The sequence below is a fragment of the Tetrahymena thermophila genome, assembly GCF_000189635.1.
Source record: "Tetrahymena thermophila SB210 genomic scaffold scf_8254667, whole genome shotgun sequence".
In the NCBI taxonomy this organism is placed as follows: Eukaryota; Ciliophora; class Oligohymenophorea; order Hymenostomatida; family Tetrahymenidae; genus Tetrahymena; species Tetrahymena thermophila.
Window position 1 is genome coordinate 2,028,697 of NW_002476434.1, and position 16,022 is coordinate 2,044,718.

Consider the following 16,022-nt stretch of genomic DNA (forward strand, 5'->3'; position numbering starts at 1 on the left):
CCTAATCATCCTCTTTTTAAAATGAAATACTCAAATTAATTAACAATTATTTTCTTATTTCTATAAAACCAATAAACCAAATAATAATAAAAATCCTAAAATTAATAAATAATTATCTCTGTATTTCTTTTATTTATCCTCTAAATGGCTCATTTTTATTTATTTACCAGATTTTCATTAATATTTTTAAATATTTATTTTATTAATCACTTACAATAAATAAATAAAATAATTGAACACTTGTTTATGTTTTAATTTAACAAATAAATTAATAATAATTATTTTATTTTCATAGAGTTATTGATTGAATAAATGTTAACTTTTAAAAATATATTTTGATAAATAAATTTATATGTTTAAATTAGCATATATAAATATTTATTATCATTCAAATTTAGGTTTTATTTCAATCTTTTATTACTATTCAATGTTAAATATTCGTAAATTTATTATTTAAAATACATTGTTTCTTTAAGCCCAAAATAAAAAAAATAATACAAATAATTTATTTTTTTATAGGTAGTTAATCTAATTAAACATAATATGTATTATTAACTTATTCTATTAGTACATGATCATTATTTATTTTCTTTCAATTCAATATATTTTTAAGTTTATAAAAAAAAAATAATATTTCATCCTCTTCTCCAATATATATAATAAATAAATCTAAAATCAAAAAATTTAATGTAATTAACATATAATCTAAATAAATAATTGAAGAATAAACAACTTATGTCTTCAAAATAGTATATATAAATCCTCTTTAAATAAATGGAATCATTATATTTGCTTTATCAGAGCTGAGTAACTCATCTAATTTTATTCATAATTTAATTTTTCAAAATGAAGATCTGAATGAATTATTGTCCATTTTTAAATTAAATTAAGAAAAATTTAAAAGAAAATGAAACATTTGTATTTAATGTTATTGCATTTAAATTAATAGAAAATATTTTTTACTGTTTAGATTTAAATAGAAAATAGGTAATTTGTGTTACTTATTAAGATAAATACGAATATATTGTCCTTTAAGATAAAACAACTTTATTTAAATTATTTATTTTAAGTAATTAATTAAGAAATTAATTAACACGTAAAGATAAAAAAGAATAATATTTTTAGATTTATTCTACAAATTTTGATGATTTAATTTAAAAAAGAACTAATTTTACTTTAGAAACTATGAAAAATATTAAGAGTGAAGTTTATCCATATAAAAGCAGTTCAAAATAATTATAAAAAGTAAAAAAAGAGGATATCATTTATGTAAATGACTATGAGTAAAAATAATAAAAATTATGAATGATGTAAAAATGAATTTAAAATTAAAAAAATTTAGATTATATCAAAACTTAATGTAAAAATGCTATTAAATTCAAATCATTAAACAAAAATACAAATTATTTAATAAAGGCAATTTCTTAATTCAATTATTCGAGAGGAAAAGTATAAAATAAAGTAAGATATTATATTTTAATAGATGATCAAATATACATATCAAACACTTTTTTAGAAAAGTAAATCTAAAATAAATATAATGATTAAAATGTTTAAATTAATGATTTTAATGCTGTATTATAAACAACTGTTGAGAGAACAACAGAAAATAAAAATAAAGAATTATATTGCTAAATAACATTTTGATACTAATTATATTTATTTAAGATTTTATTTATTTTACTATTATATACAAATGATAATGATTTCTTCGAACTAATAATAAATTTAATTATAATCATCTTTATGTTTAAATAATAATTTTTAAAAGTAAAAAGAATTTAAAATATAAATTAAAAAAATTTAAATCACATAAATGACATTTTAAGAATTAATACAATTTTATTTTAATATTGATGATTTTAATGTTCTTTATTAATTTTTCATTTAATAAATATTCAAACATAATAATTTATTATATTTATCCTAAGATTGTATCCTTAATAAAACAATATCATATGATTTATTATCCAATTTAAATAATTTTAATTCTATTAGAAAATTATCTGGTTTTAGATTAAATGAAAACAATATTATTAACATTGATAAATTAACTATTAACAAAATAACAAAACAATAATATTTACTAATATAAACAAATATTACACATGACTAAATTATTAATAGTTTTAGTTTCATTTTTAATGATTAATCTAAAACTGTATTAACAAAAAACAATATATTATTTTATTTAAATAGTAATGATTATGTATAAATATAAGTCAATAATGTTAAAGACATATTTAATCAAATAATCTAACATATTATTTAATAAAATATTAGTTTCGAGTAATATAAATACAATACTAATTATGATTAATGCTTAAAATGTTTAAAATATAAAGATTTAGTTCATCCTTTTATAAATTGTTGTGATGCATTAAACAAATAATGTTCAAAAATATAATATTGTTAGGATTGTTATAACGAATCCTTATATTTAAATAAAATTTGTATCAATTGTAAATTATAATGTAAATATGATCAGGATATTTAAAAGTATAAAGATGATATTTTCAAATAAAAAGCAAATAATTTTTGGGATAATATATATTATAATGACATTGAGGATTAAGATACAATTGACGAATAATATGAAAAATTTAAATAAGAAACAAATGAGGAATTATCATAATTTCCATACAAATATAATAAAATGTGTTGAGTTCTTATCAAAATATATTATTTTAACTAAAATAAAGTATATCTCAATATAATTAGTTAGGTTAAATCAATATTTAAGAGTTAAATGGTAAATTTTAGTAATGATTTATAAAACAGGTATAGCGCAAAAATAATCTAAATTAATTAAATTATCTCCTTTATTAAAAAAGTAATATAATTAAAAATAGTAAAATGTATTGATTCATCTTATTTTGATTAAAAATTTAATTCAGATTTTAAATAATTTTAAAAAATAAGATTTATTGTAATTATAATTTATTAATGGAAATTATAAAATTTAAAATTAATAAATAATAATTCTTATTAAAATAATATCTTAATGGATATATTAAATTTATTTAAATGACTTATTTGTCTGTATGATTTATTTTAGTTTTAAATTACTTGTTAAAGCAATTATCTTAAAAATAAAATCTTTTGGACATTTAATCTTAACGCTCAATTAAAATTCATCTTAATAATAAAACTTATATTAAAAATCAAAATTAATTCCATTAAAATGCAAGAAGAATATAATAAATATAATAATTTAACATAAATATTAAATTGTCAAAATCATTTAAAAGTATAATCTTAATATTCAAATAAATTTCATCTTAATAATACAACTTTTATTAAAAATCAAATGATTTGGAAACATAATCTTAATACTCAATTAAATTTCATCTCTAATATAAAATTATATTTAAAATCAAAATTAATCTAATGTTAAATTTTAATACATTGAAGTGATATTTATTTATTAGATTGCATTTTCAAATATTAAAAAAAAATGTCTGTTTTTTGTATGTGTTTTATGTAAATTTTTTTTCTAAAATATATTTTCCCTTAAACTACAATATATATATTTATATATAAATTCAAAAATGTTCATAATCACAGTTTAAATTTTATTTCATATGGTTAATTGCAAATTATAACCTGGTCAAATTTTTTTTAATTTCTTCATTTGAATCATTGTTTGATGAACTTAACATTTTTTAAATGTGATCAAATAATTCTTAGTAATCAATTGGTTCGCATTCAACTAATCTTATTGCTAATAAGTAAAACTCCAAAAATTATATGAGGTGTTCTGCATCTTCTTGATGTTTGTTTAACATTATGACAATGACATTTATGAAGGATTTTTTGTAATTAATGCTACAATCAAGACTTGACATAGAAGTTGCAAGCAAATAGAATTCAGGAGAGTTCTTATCATACAGTTCATTTTCATAGTAATAATAATTTTCCAATTATTTAGCCTATTCCATTGCAAATTTAATAAAATCAATTATTTCTTCATAGTTTTCTTCAATCAGAGAGTATTATAATTAAATCATATGATCTGCAAGTTTGTTCTCTATTCTTGAATTTAAATATAATGAAGATTCAATTTTTCTGATGAATTGATCTACTTTTAACTCAATGGAGTCATTTTTAGTTTTTAATGATTAAATATCTCCTTTATTGATGGTAGGATTGCATTAATCTATTTTTAAATCTGTTTATGAATTTTAAAATAAGGTTGTTTAATTTTAAATAAAAATAAATGAAAATGTACGACGTAGATGATGGAGTTTACGATTTTTAAAGAGATATAAAATATCTTTTGCTCTTTGAATTAATTCTTCTTCTTCTTTTTCATTCTTATTTATAACTTCATTGCCAACCATTTGATCAAATTTTTGTTCCTCAATTTAACAATTATTTGGATCCACTTTATTGGTCACAACATCTTATATTTCAGTGTCTTCTTTTTAAGCAATACTTTCAAATGTTCTCTTTCTTGTAAAATTCTTTAAATATGAAAAAATCTAAGTTAAATTGTATTCATTTTAAATTAAATTGCAACATCCTGAGGAGTTTAGGAATTATATTTTTATTAATCAGTCATTTTTTATTTAAGCTTAATGTTTCTTATTGCTTTTTATTTAAAAAATTATATTATAATCTCACTTTAGATGACAAAAAATTAAATTGTTTGTTGTATAAATCCTAATTAATATAAATAATAGAATTTTTCTTAAATCAATACGTGTTCAATTAGAAATAATCATACAATATATTAAAATCAAATAATATCTTATCTTTAATATTTTCTTTTATTTAATACAGATGTTTCTATTTATATGTTTTGTATTTTGCATTTTTTTTTTATAAATTATTTAATCAATTAAATTTATTACTCTCTTTCTTAAAATGGATACCAATACTCTTCATTATGTTGATTTTACATTATAAAAATAATAAACCCCTTTGAATATTTTCAATTAAATCCCAGAATTGATAAATTTCTTTAAGGTAAATTTAATAGAATACAAAAATTTTAAATATTATTTGTTTTATTCAAACAGGATAATTAATAGACATAAGTCATCTCTGATTATGGACAACATTTTGGAATTATTATTTCATTTGCAAAATTGTAAAATAATAATGAAAATTTTAATCATTTGAATCTACTAGAAACACAATTTGAAATCTTTAGATAATATCAATCTTTTTCATAAGATATTTTAGTTTTTGACGATATTTCATTTTATAACTTTGATTCAGTTTAAATAAAAGTAAAAGAATTATAGTATTTATGAAAATGAAAACATTTAAGAAAATATAATTGAAGAAAATTATGAATGAAGTAAAGAAATAACAATGAAAAAAATAGGTGAAGATGATTATTGAAGTTATAATTTATTAATGGAAATTATAAAATTTAAAAGTAATAAATAATAATTCTTTTTAAGATAAGTTCTTAATGATTAATTAAATTTATTTGATTGTTTTAAAGTTTATTTTAATTTTAAATAAGTTATTAAAGTAATTATCTTAAGAATCAAATCTTTTGGATATTTTATCTTAAAATTCATGTTTATAATAAACTTATATTAAAAATCAAAATTAATCACATTAAAATGTTATTAGAATAGAATAAACATAATAATTTAACTTAAAAATTAATTTGTCAAAATCATTTAAAAGTATATTCTTAATATTCAAATAAATTTCATCTTTATAATAAAAATTATCTTAAAAATCAAATCATTTGGAAACATAATCTTAATTCTCAATTAAATTTTATCTTTATAATAAATTTATATCAAAAATAATAAGTTTTCAAAATTAATGTAACCAAATTAATTTATCTATAAAAATTCAATTAATACTATTAAAAATGTATTAAAATGTTATTTCATTTGTTTTGAGAAGAATATAATTAATAGAATAATTTAACACTAAAATTAAATAAAATAATAATTATATTTTATATAGAGGTAGTTGGTAGTTCAGTAGTTGAGTAGTGGGGAGGGTACAAAACAAAATTTTTGTATGAAAATATAAAAATTAAAATTTTTTTATTACATGCAATGCTTTTCAATTGATGATGTCACAAAATCATAATATATATTTTAATACTTACTCAAATAATTTAATTATTAAATTGCATTTAAAAAATTTTAAATAATATGTCTATTAAATTGTTTGAATGACTAAAATCATAGTAATCTAATAACTTTTATTGTTTACAAAATAAAGTGTTTCATTTTTAGTTTGCTTATAAAAATCTAAATCCTAAATAAAAAATAAAAGTAAAAGAAAAAACTAAATATTCTAGGACTTTTAGAAACGATAAGAAAATTTCTTATCGCAAATGACAGAAATAGAAAGAAATCTGAGGAAATTGTAAGTAATAAACAGAAATGGTCGTAATAGTTAAGCAATTTTTTTTTATCTAGGAAGTTCATATCTTTAAAAGGTTTATTAAATTTATAGTGTGTTTTAAATAAATATTGAATTTAATTAAATAAATTAAAATTTTCAGACTAATTAAAGAGTAAAAATGAGCTAATAAGAAAGCAACGATATTAACTAAAAGCGTGAAAATCCTTTCACTGATAAAGATAATTCAGAAGAATAAATTCAAAAGAAATTAGAAAAATCAAATGATTCTGAAGGTATTGTTTAGTTAACTGAAAAACCCTCAAAATTTTAATCGCACTTTGTCGTTTAAAAAATTCTAAACTATCTCCCATTTTTAAATTTCTGATTCTTGCAGCTAGTTTGTAGATTCTAGCTCCTAAATTAATTTAACTTGTTAGGACTATAAATCCAAAATAGAAACATAAACTAAATTTGTGTTTATAAATAAAGTGATAGGAGCAACTAAATTTCATAATTTTCATTAAAAACTCAAATTTACTTTTAGCTAAAAATCAAAACATCATTAAACTTAACAAACAACATCTTAAAATAAATTAGGAATGTAAAACAAAAAGGAAATATTCTTGATCACAGGCAACGTAATCAATTAGGATATTACTTTATTTATAAGCAAGCTTTACATTATATCCGCTATTTTGAAAAACATTCCTTTAACATCAACTTATTTTATTTTTCATAATAGAAAAATAAATTGTTGGAATTCTAACAAATCCTTGCTAACACTCACCTTGAACTTTCTTCAGCTAATGTTGATTGTAAGCATTGAATTATTTTCTAAGTCTAATTAAGTTTTAAATTTAAAATAGTACCTGAACTCCAAGGTAATCCTGAAGAAATCGCCAAAGAAAAAGCCATGATTGCCTTCAAAGAAGTAATTTATTACTCTCTAAAATTGCGAAAATGAATTTTCTAAAATGTTATATTTATTCAATAGGCTAAAAAGCCTGTCATTGTAGAAGATACCTCCTTATGCTTTAATGCTTTCAATGGTCTACCTGGTCCTTACATGTAATTGATTTTAATATAAACATTTTAAAGATGAATAAAAATAGTTTTAAGAAAAGTTTTAAAGATAAAAATAAAAAAAATAAATAGTGTTAGCTCCTTTATAGCAATTAAATACTTAATTTAGTCAGTAGATAAAGATATTCTTTGTTTATATCTTGATAAATTTTATTAAAAACTGAATATTTAACAGCATAAAATAAAATCTAATTATTTATTTATAATTTTAGTAAATGGTTCTTGTAAGAACTCAAGCCTGCCGGTTTACATAAAATGCTTGCTGGATTTGAAGATAAAACTGGTTATGCTTAATGCATTATTACTTACATGAGTGAAGAACTTAAGGAACCTGTTTGCTTTGTTGGCAGAACTCCTGTAAATTGATTTTTATAAATAAAATTTATCTGAATTTTCATTTTTCTATCAAGGGAACTATCGTTGAACCCAGAGGTCCTTAAAATTTCGGATGGTAATAACAATTGTTAAACTCTTATTTTCTAAATAATTAAAAATAAATATTAATAGGGATCCTATTTTCTAACCTGATGGTTATGATTAGACCTATGCTGAATTACCCAAGGAAGAAAAGAACAAGATTTCTCACAGATTTAGAGCTATCGATAAGATGGTTGAATACTTCAAATAATGAATAATATTTATAAGATAATTTAAAATAATAATAAATTTTATGCATTTATTTGTAAAATGTTTTAATTTTTATTAATTAATAACTAAAATAATAATAATCACATCAAATTTTTTTCTCTCTTAATTTGAAAAATTCTATATAAGATAAGCTCCTATTGAATATTTTTGTATTTTTACTAAATGCTTAAAAGATAAACATGTATGTATTTATTTATTCATGTTTAAAGATATTTATTTAGGAATTTTACAATATCAAAATTTATATCAAGAAAATTTTACATTGGTCATCAAAAATTTCTTCTTTGATTTAATTTATTAGGGAAATTAATAGTATTAAATGAGCTAAGAAATAAGTTAGCAATAAGATATTCTTACAATGGCTGTTGAAGCAAACGCAAGTATTGCAATTTAATCAGGTTTAGCGTTAGCACAAAAGGCAATTCAACTTGAGCAGGAAAAAAACTGTGAAGCCTTGGCTATTGATTTTTTTAAGAAAGCTATCATCATTTTAGAATAAGAAATAATTTACTGCAAAGGCTAGTTTTAAACTGTCCTTCAAACTTTGATTTTTAGCTACTAAAATAGGTGCAAATCTCTTTCGTTATAAAAGTAAAAGAGAGAACTAATTGAAATGGAGAATCATTTGGAAACTTTCGATATCATGGACCCATACAGCATTTATCCAATAAAAAAATCTGACTTATTAAATATAGAGGGAGATAGTAGATTTAATCCTTTTCTTTGCTATTAATAAGGAGCTAACAGCTAACAAATTTCTTTAGAAACTCTATTAAATGTTGTAGAAGAGTTTGAAAAGATAGAAATGAATATAAAACTACTCTTTACCAGTATGCATTAAGGAGTATAATTAACTAAGAGACTATTTATTACTCCTTTGATATGGTATATGCCAATAGAAGAAACAGAAATACTTAAAGAAAAACAAGCTGTTATGCATGAATTAGGTTATAATATTGAATAAATCTTAGTTATGAATAAGTATAGTCCGAGCTATGAGTTTTTTGGTAGTGTAAAGTCATTGCGTGAATATTGTTAGAGTGTTTATAAAAATAAAAAATACTTAATAGAAGAAAATATACAATTTTTAAACCCTAATAAAAATTCTAATAGTAATCCCAACAGCTAAAATAACCAGATTAATGGCAACATCGTTAACAATAATGCCAATAGTAGTAGCAGTAATAATATAAGCTTACTTTCTAATGATCAGCTTGGATCAAACTAACAAAATACTTTACAATCTAAACTTAACAATAAGTTTGACCAATATAAAAACACATTCTTAAAAAAGTTTAAGAAGATTTTAAAAACAGAAAATGAAGAAAAGCAATAAATAGACTATTACCACTGTATATTTGATTTACTTAAAAATATGTGTCTCTTTTTTTATCTATTATAAAATTCTTATTCTCTAAATCTACATACACAAAACACTACTGCAAACGAGAACGAAATCAACTTGTAAATAAACAAATTTAAAAAAGATAGATAATTCATTTATATTTTTATAAGAGAATTCGTGATAAAAATAATTCTAAATGACCTCTACGTAAAATACAATCAATATATAAGCTATTCAAAAAAAAAGTAATCCTGAAAATTATTTTAATATTATTGTGTAAATAATAAATATTTGTTTGAGTTAATATATAATTAATTATTAAAATCTTTTTTTTAATATTTAATTACTCAAAATAATTACTTAAAAATTAATATCATCTACATTATTTTAAATTGCATTAGATTTTTATGGTTTTTATCATTATTACTTCAAGAGATCAGTTACTATTATTTTTGTAAGTAATTCTGATTGAAATTTTTATATATTTATGAATACTATTTTTATTTATTTACTCTTTTATATATTAGTTAAGATTTGGTAATTTGATTAGAAACTTTTGGTGAAAACCAATTATTATTATTATTAAAATCTCAAGTAAGATTTTAGGATCTAATACTTCTTTGAAACAAAATTAATAATTTAATTTAAAATTGAATAAATTATTATAAACATGATTTAGACTCAAATTTAATATGGTTGTTCATTAAAAGGATATTTTATTAATCTATTGTAGAAATTTTTCTGTATTTTAGGAGTTTTTAAATAGGAGTTTTTAGAATTAATTATATTTAAAAAGGAAGATTTAAATTTTTTAATATTTTAGAGGTGCATTTAATAAAGTTAATTCAAATCGCAGTTGTTTCGAATCAAAAATTAGATTAAGGCACAATCACAAAAGGATTCTTTTTTTTACCTAAAAATAAAAAGAAGTCATAACGAATAATTAAAATAAGAGTAAATTACTTTGCTAATAGATAAAAAAAGAAGTAAAAAATAGTAATACTGTTTGTTATTTTATATATACTTCATTTAGATAAACAAATAATTGGATAGATTATTTAATTTGTAATAATTAATTAATAAAACAAGAAAAAGCTTTCAAATTCATCATAACACACATAAATTAACACTATCAAGCAAAATACTTAAAACAACTAAAACAGCAAGCTAAATTATAAAGTAATTATGTTACTAAAAATTTTAAACCTATTTTAGTTTTTTTTCACCTTAGAAGTTATATTTTGTATTTAATATGGAAATGATTTTCTACAAGTTTATTTTATGCAGCAGGAATTACATTTGATATGCAGCCTTATTTAACTACTTTTAGATTGAAAATAATCTTCAATTTTGAAATTTTGAACTAGTTTTACAATTTAATTTATTAATATAAGAATGCAAGCATTAACTGCTGCCAAGCAAAGTAAAAAGAGTAGCAATATTCCTTTAGCGGTTCCAAGAGGTGGTGGATTACCTATTAATCCGTTCGCAGGTCACTCAAAAAAAAAGAGCTAGTCAAAAAAAACATTTGAATAAATACCTAACTTTGATGAGGTTAAACCTTAATAAACTGAAGAGAATAATCACCGATTGGATACTTAGAATAAAGAGCTATTGTATTTAGACACTGAGCAAGCAGAAATCTTAAATACACAATCTAAAGAAGATGATGCTATGAATCATCATGTATAGAAAAAGTAAACATTATAAAATATAATAGAAGACGAAGATGATGGCGATAATTCGGTTGGAGGTTTTGAAGATGGTAGAAAAACAAAAGCTTATTATGCAAGATTTTTACTTATTGACCAAGCAGTTTCATCGTTTTCCTTTTTGTCTATAGTTATTGCAGTTTTAGAGTATGATCTAGAATTTGAGGAAAAAGATGAATTTACAGCTAAAGCCATGCTTTGGATGACTTTTATATTAACTTTAGGTAAATTAACTCAATCAATTTAAAAATAACAGAAAGTACAAAAAAGGAAAATCCACAAATATGATAAAAAAACAGCTAATTAACTATAAAATAATATAGAATGATATCATATTTTAAGCTATTTTAAATTTACTACAGCACATAAAGACATTTGGTTTTGTTTCTTTATTTTATGAGTTTCAGTGCTTAAATAATTTCATCTTAGTACTAAGCCATAGAAATTGATTTTCTATCAATTTAATATAAATTGAAATCAAAAAAAAATCAAAAAAGTTTAACAAAATTTTTTAACTTTTTTAAATTACTTTACTTCTTATTCGAATAAAGATTTTATTTATCATTTGAAAAATCACTTAGAGTACTAAAATATGTTTAACTTATTTTATATTTTTTCATTGTAACCTTATTTGATAATTCTATAATTTAACAAATATTTTTAAAAAAGGTATGATTTTGCTCACTATTGTAAGATTTTAAGCTAAGCTTGAATGGCTTAAAACTAGAAAAGTTATTTCACAGAAATCTAATTTGATTACATCTGGATTTTTTAAGTGGATGTTTATTGAAATAGTTGTCAGTGCAGTGCATCCTATGCCATGGACATGGTAAATCCGTCTATCTTTTTTCAATGAGCCTACTTAGGGTGATGCTTACTATCATTTAAATGAAATTTTATTGCTAATTATGCTTCTTCGTGTTTTATTGATAGTTAGAACGCTTTTAATGATGTCAGTTTGGTACAATAATAGAACATAGAGGGTTTGCAGTATGTATGCATGTGAAGCTGACTACTTATTTGTAATTAAATGCATCATGGAAACTCAGCCTTATATATTAATTACGAGTGCAATGGTTATTTCTATCTTTTATTTTGGTTACATGATAAGAATTTGTGAAGCTCCCTTATATAGGTAAATTTATTACTTTAAATTTTAAAATTATAAATATTTTTTTTAAAATAAAAAGAAATCAGCAAGATGGATAACTCCTATTTTATAGTTTCTGGAATTGTATGTGGAATATAATTGTAACGATGACTACTGTAGGTTATGGTGATTACTATGCTAGAACTCACTTAGGAAGATTTATTATCTTCTTTGTCTGTATTTGGGGTGTTTTTATAGTATCTATGATGGTTATCACATTAAGTAACACCTTGAATATAACAACCCTTGAAAAAAAGGCTATAGCAGTTCTATAAAGATTACATTTGAAAGGTTAAATGAAGCATCATGCAGCACACATTTTGACCTTGTTAGCCAAAATAGGCTTAGCAAACCGTAAAGGAAAATTTGAAGGATAATTTAAAAAACAGTAAATTATTTAATTTAATTATTATAAAAATATTTAATTAACTCTGAAATTTTTAATAGAACTTAAATTAGACTGAGAAAGGCTTTGAATGAATTTAAGATAGCTCAAAGATAATATAGAAGCATAGGAGATGAAAATATTAGTGAAGAAATGGTAATTTTTTATTAGATTAAATATGATCTAAAAGAAATTTTAAAATAAATAGGGAAGATAATTTGATTTTTTAAGAGAGGATTTAAAAGAAATATAAAAAAAGTAGAATGCTTTGCTGGAGACAAATATTTAACTTATGTAACACTTGAAGTTGGATTAACAATAAATAGAATATTATGCCAAAAATCTTACAAGAAGCTCATTCTAACAATTAATAGTACCAAAGGATGATAAAAATATGGAAACAAGTGCTGCTAAAAATGTTTAAAATGGAACTCCAAACATAATTGTTACTCAAAATTCAGTAGCTAAACAAAAAATTAAAAATAATATAAAAAGCATAGACGAAAATATGGATGAAAAAGAAGAAGCAATCAATGTTTTCCAGTAAGATTGAAATGAAAAATATTTTCATCAAAAAAATTTTTGTCTTTTCGTTCATCTTTTTAGATATTTTGAAAAGATAATTTATTTAATTAGGATATTTATAGATAGATATTAGTAAAGGTGATATTAGTTGGATATTTTAACATGATCAAAACAAAAATTTATAAAAAAGAATTCTTCTAAACACAAATTCATATTAAAATACTAACTAAAATGTATATTTAATCACTAATTTTTCAATTATATCAATGAGAGAGAATGAATAACTTAAAAAATACCTTGTATTAATATAATAATTTTAGTTCAGCATACAATTTATCAATTAATTTTCATACAAATTTGTATTTATTTTATCATATAACCAACTAGATAATTAATTTAATTTATTAATCCTTTCAAATAGTAATTTTTTGTATAAATATTTTTTTTTTAGTTTTAATTATTTGGAATTTTCTTTTTTTGGTAAAATTTCATTTGAAATAATAATTTGTTTATTTTTGTATAAATATTTTGTATAAATGAATTATTTTAGTTTTCAATAACAGAAAACTAATATGTTATATGAATTTCATTATAAAATAATTATTTTGTAATAATTCATTTATTATTTCATAGATTTGTTTGTTTGTTTTTTTGTCTTTATTTCAAATAAAATTTTTATTTTTATCATTTTTAATTTTTGATTTGAATTAATACAAATAAAATTATTTGATTGTTAGCTTATCTTACTAGTTCTCAGTATCAAGAGCTTTACAATTAGAATTGCTACTTTTTATTTTAATGTTACTTTGTCTATTCAGAGGAGACTTAATTTGCATAAAGTTCTCTTTTTTTACTTTTATGTAAACTGATTAAAAAATCTGAAGGAGTTTCTACTAATTTAAATTCAAACATAGCTAAAACTTTCAAATCTATGCTTTACTTGAATGCTCCACTGAAAGGACCAAATGTTTAACCTTGTTCTTTGAAACTGAATTAAATTCCACTTTTTTTCTCTCCAAAAATACCTTCAAAACCTCTATAAGTCTTAAATTTTATTTGTTCAACATAGCAGCTATCTATTAAAATATGAAAATAATATTTAACTTTTAAAAAAATTAATTAATTTTGTTATTGTTATTCCTTAAAATTTTAATGTTTCCCTTTTCTCTTTTACATGAACAAAATTAATTTTTGTATTAGGCTAGGGCTGTAAATTTAATAAAGCCTATTATGTCATTAAGAGTATAAAAACAGTTTTGTATTAAAAGATAATAAGCTTGAAGAAGTAATAGGAGATTTACAAAATTCCTTTTAATAATTAATTTACTTGCTGAACCAGATATCTCAAATAAATAATCATCTTGGAGTATCTCAAAGACTTCTGTGCATACCTTTGTATTAGGTAGAACAAACTATTCTCTTTATAGATTTCTTGGACTACATTCAGAAATAGCCCTACTCTTTACGCATTTTTAATCTTTTTAAGTAGTTTATTTTATATTATTTTCAGCATAAACACGACTAGATTCTCCAGTTATTATAGATCCATCATCTAGCTCATAAGCTACTTCCATATTTAAAATGATATTATCTGTATAAGAAACTTTAATTGCATTTATCTTATTGAAGTTTTATCCTCTTCCTTTGATTACTTACTAATCATCAAACTAGTTTATCTATTGTATATTTTAATTTGTTGTATTATTTCCTTAGTATGATTTGCTTTTATCCCTTTATACATTTCCTTCACTTTTACTTGATACAGATCTACTTTACAAATAACCTACTCTAATGAAATCACGGAATTTCTTTATTCTTGGTTAAGAAGAACTACATCCCATATTTAGGTTTACCTTTTATTTCTAAATAATTATTAAATAAACAATTATATCGTTTTAATTACTGATTGCAAAAAAACTAAATAAACTTTAATAGAAATTAATTGATATGTTGATAACTTTTTTAGTTGATTGATTCTTACAACAAATCTCCTAACTCTTTTTTTTTCAGTAGAAAAGATAAAAAGAAGACCTTATTTAAAAATTAATGGCTAAAAAATATTTTTACAATTGTTGGATAATAAATATGTATTATCAAAAGCAATTCTTAAATATTAAAAATCTAAATTATTTTAAATTCAAGTAGAAACATTTTATTTAATACATTTTTTATTATTATTTTATTTTTAATGTAAAACCTTACAAAATTTAGAAAGTTTTAAATATCCATTAAATAATTGTTAATGGCTAATTTAAGATTATTTTAAATATTAATTTATTATTTTAGAATGAATAAATTAAAGCAATAAATAAGTATTTAATGTCTGATAAAATAATAAAATGAATGAGTTTATTTTAGTTTTAAAAAAATATTTTGATTAATTAATATGCTTAAGATATTTTAAAGTTAACTTTTTTGATGAGAAAATTTTATATAAATTTATATAACAAAAACAGACATAAAAAAATAAATAAAAGTCACCTTCTGTATTTTTTAGTTTTTTTAATTTTCAAAATTTCATTAAAATATTATTTTTTTACAAATATTTCAACCAACACTACCAGCTACTAATAAGCTTCAATCTAATAAAAATTCTTTACACCATTTTAAAGAAAAAATATACTTAATCTTCATACATAATGCTTATTTATTTAAAATATATTTAAATTAACAAAAATTACTAAAACTTCTTATTTTTTACATGTATTTTATAAGATTTTAAATTTATTTATAAATAAAAATGTTATTTTACTTTATTTTAACTCTTTTTAAAGACATAAAAAAATAATTTTTCTATTTACTTATAAATCTAAAAACTAGCTTTTATTTTAAATAATAAAATGA

General features: G+C 20.3%; 5 protein-coding genes across 5 annotated transcripts; 3 read left to right on the forward strand and 2 right to left on the reverse strand. All coding sequences in view use genetic code 6, as the record gives it.

The window, feature by feature from the left end:
* Positions 1 to 3,545: 3,545 nt before the first annotated feature.
* TTHERM_00041440 (hypothetical protein) lies at positions 3,546 to 4,564 on the reverse strand (the record flags this gene model as incomplete). Its single annotated transcript, XM_972154.3, has 3 exons — positions 3,546 to 4,171; positions 4,232 to 4,466; positions 4,523 to 4,564. The coding sequence occupies 3 exons, from the start codon at positions 4,562 to 4,564 to the stop codon at positions 3,546 to 3,548; spliced, it is 903 nt and encodes a 300-aa protein (XP_977247.3).
* Positions 4,565 to 6,454: 1,890 nt separating this feature from the next.
* Positions 6,455 to 8,044, forward strand: TTHERM_00041460 (non-canonical purine NTP pyrophosphatase, RdgB/Ham1 family protein; the record flags this gene model as incomplete). The annotated part of the gene is made up of 8 exons (XM_972156.3): positions 6,455 to 6,623; positions 6,928 to 6,968; positions 7,073 to 7,145; positions 7,197 to 7,261; positions 7,325 to 7,398; positions 7,626 to 7,770; positions 7,824 to 7,864; positions 7,921 to 8,044. The coding sequence occupies exons 1-8, from the start codon at positions 6,509 to 6,511 to the stop codon at positions 8,042 to 8,044; spliced, it is 678 nt and encodes a 225-aa protein (XP_977249.2). The 5' UTR covers positions 6,455 to 6,508.
* A 336-nt stretch (positions 8,045 to 8,380) lies between these two features.
* Positions 8,381 to 9,661, forward strand: TTHERM_00041470 (hypothetical protein; the record flags this gene model as incomplete). Its single annotated transcript, XM_972157.2, has 2 exons — positions 8,381 to 9,413; positions 9,579 to 9,661. The coding sequence occupies 2 exons, from the start codon at positions 8,381 to 8,383 to the stop codon at positions 9,659 to 9,661; spliced, it is 1,116 nt and encodes a 371-aa protein (XP_977250.2).
* Positions 9,662 to 10,076: 415 nt separating this feature from the next.
* TTHERM_00041480 (small-conductance calcium-activated potassium channel protein) lies at positions 10,077 to 13,206 on the forward strand (the record flags this gene model as incomplete). The annotated part of the gene is made up of 6 exons (XM_972158.3): positions 10,077 to 10,585; positions 10,801 to 11,342; positions 11,788 to 12,253; positions 12,309 to 12,656; positions 12,716 to 12,809; positions 12,862 to 13,206. The coding sequence occupies 6 exons, from the start codon at positions 10,077 to 10,079 to the stop codon at positions 13,204 to 13,206; spliced, it is 2,304 nt and encodes a 767-aa protein (XP_977251.2).
* A 731-nt stretch (positions 13,207 to 13,937) lies between these two features.
* On the reverse strand, positions 13,938 to 15,094 carry TTHERM_00041490 (hypothetical protein; the record flags this gene model as incomplete). Its single annotated transcript, XM_972159.2, has 2 exons — positions 14,506 to 15,094; positions 13,938 to 14,254 (listed from the first exon to the last, which is right to left on the reverse strand). Exons 1-2 carry the CDS (start codon positions 15,017 to 15,019, stop codon positions 13,938 to 13,940), a joined length of 831 nt encoding a protein of 276 aa, XP_977252.1. The 5' UTR covers positions 15,020 to 15,094.
* Between the last annotated feature and the right edge of the window lie 928 nt (positions 15,095 to 16,022).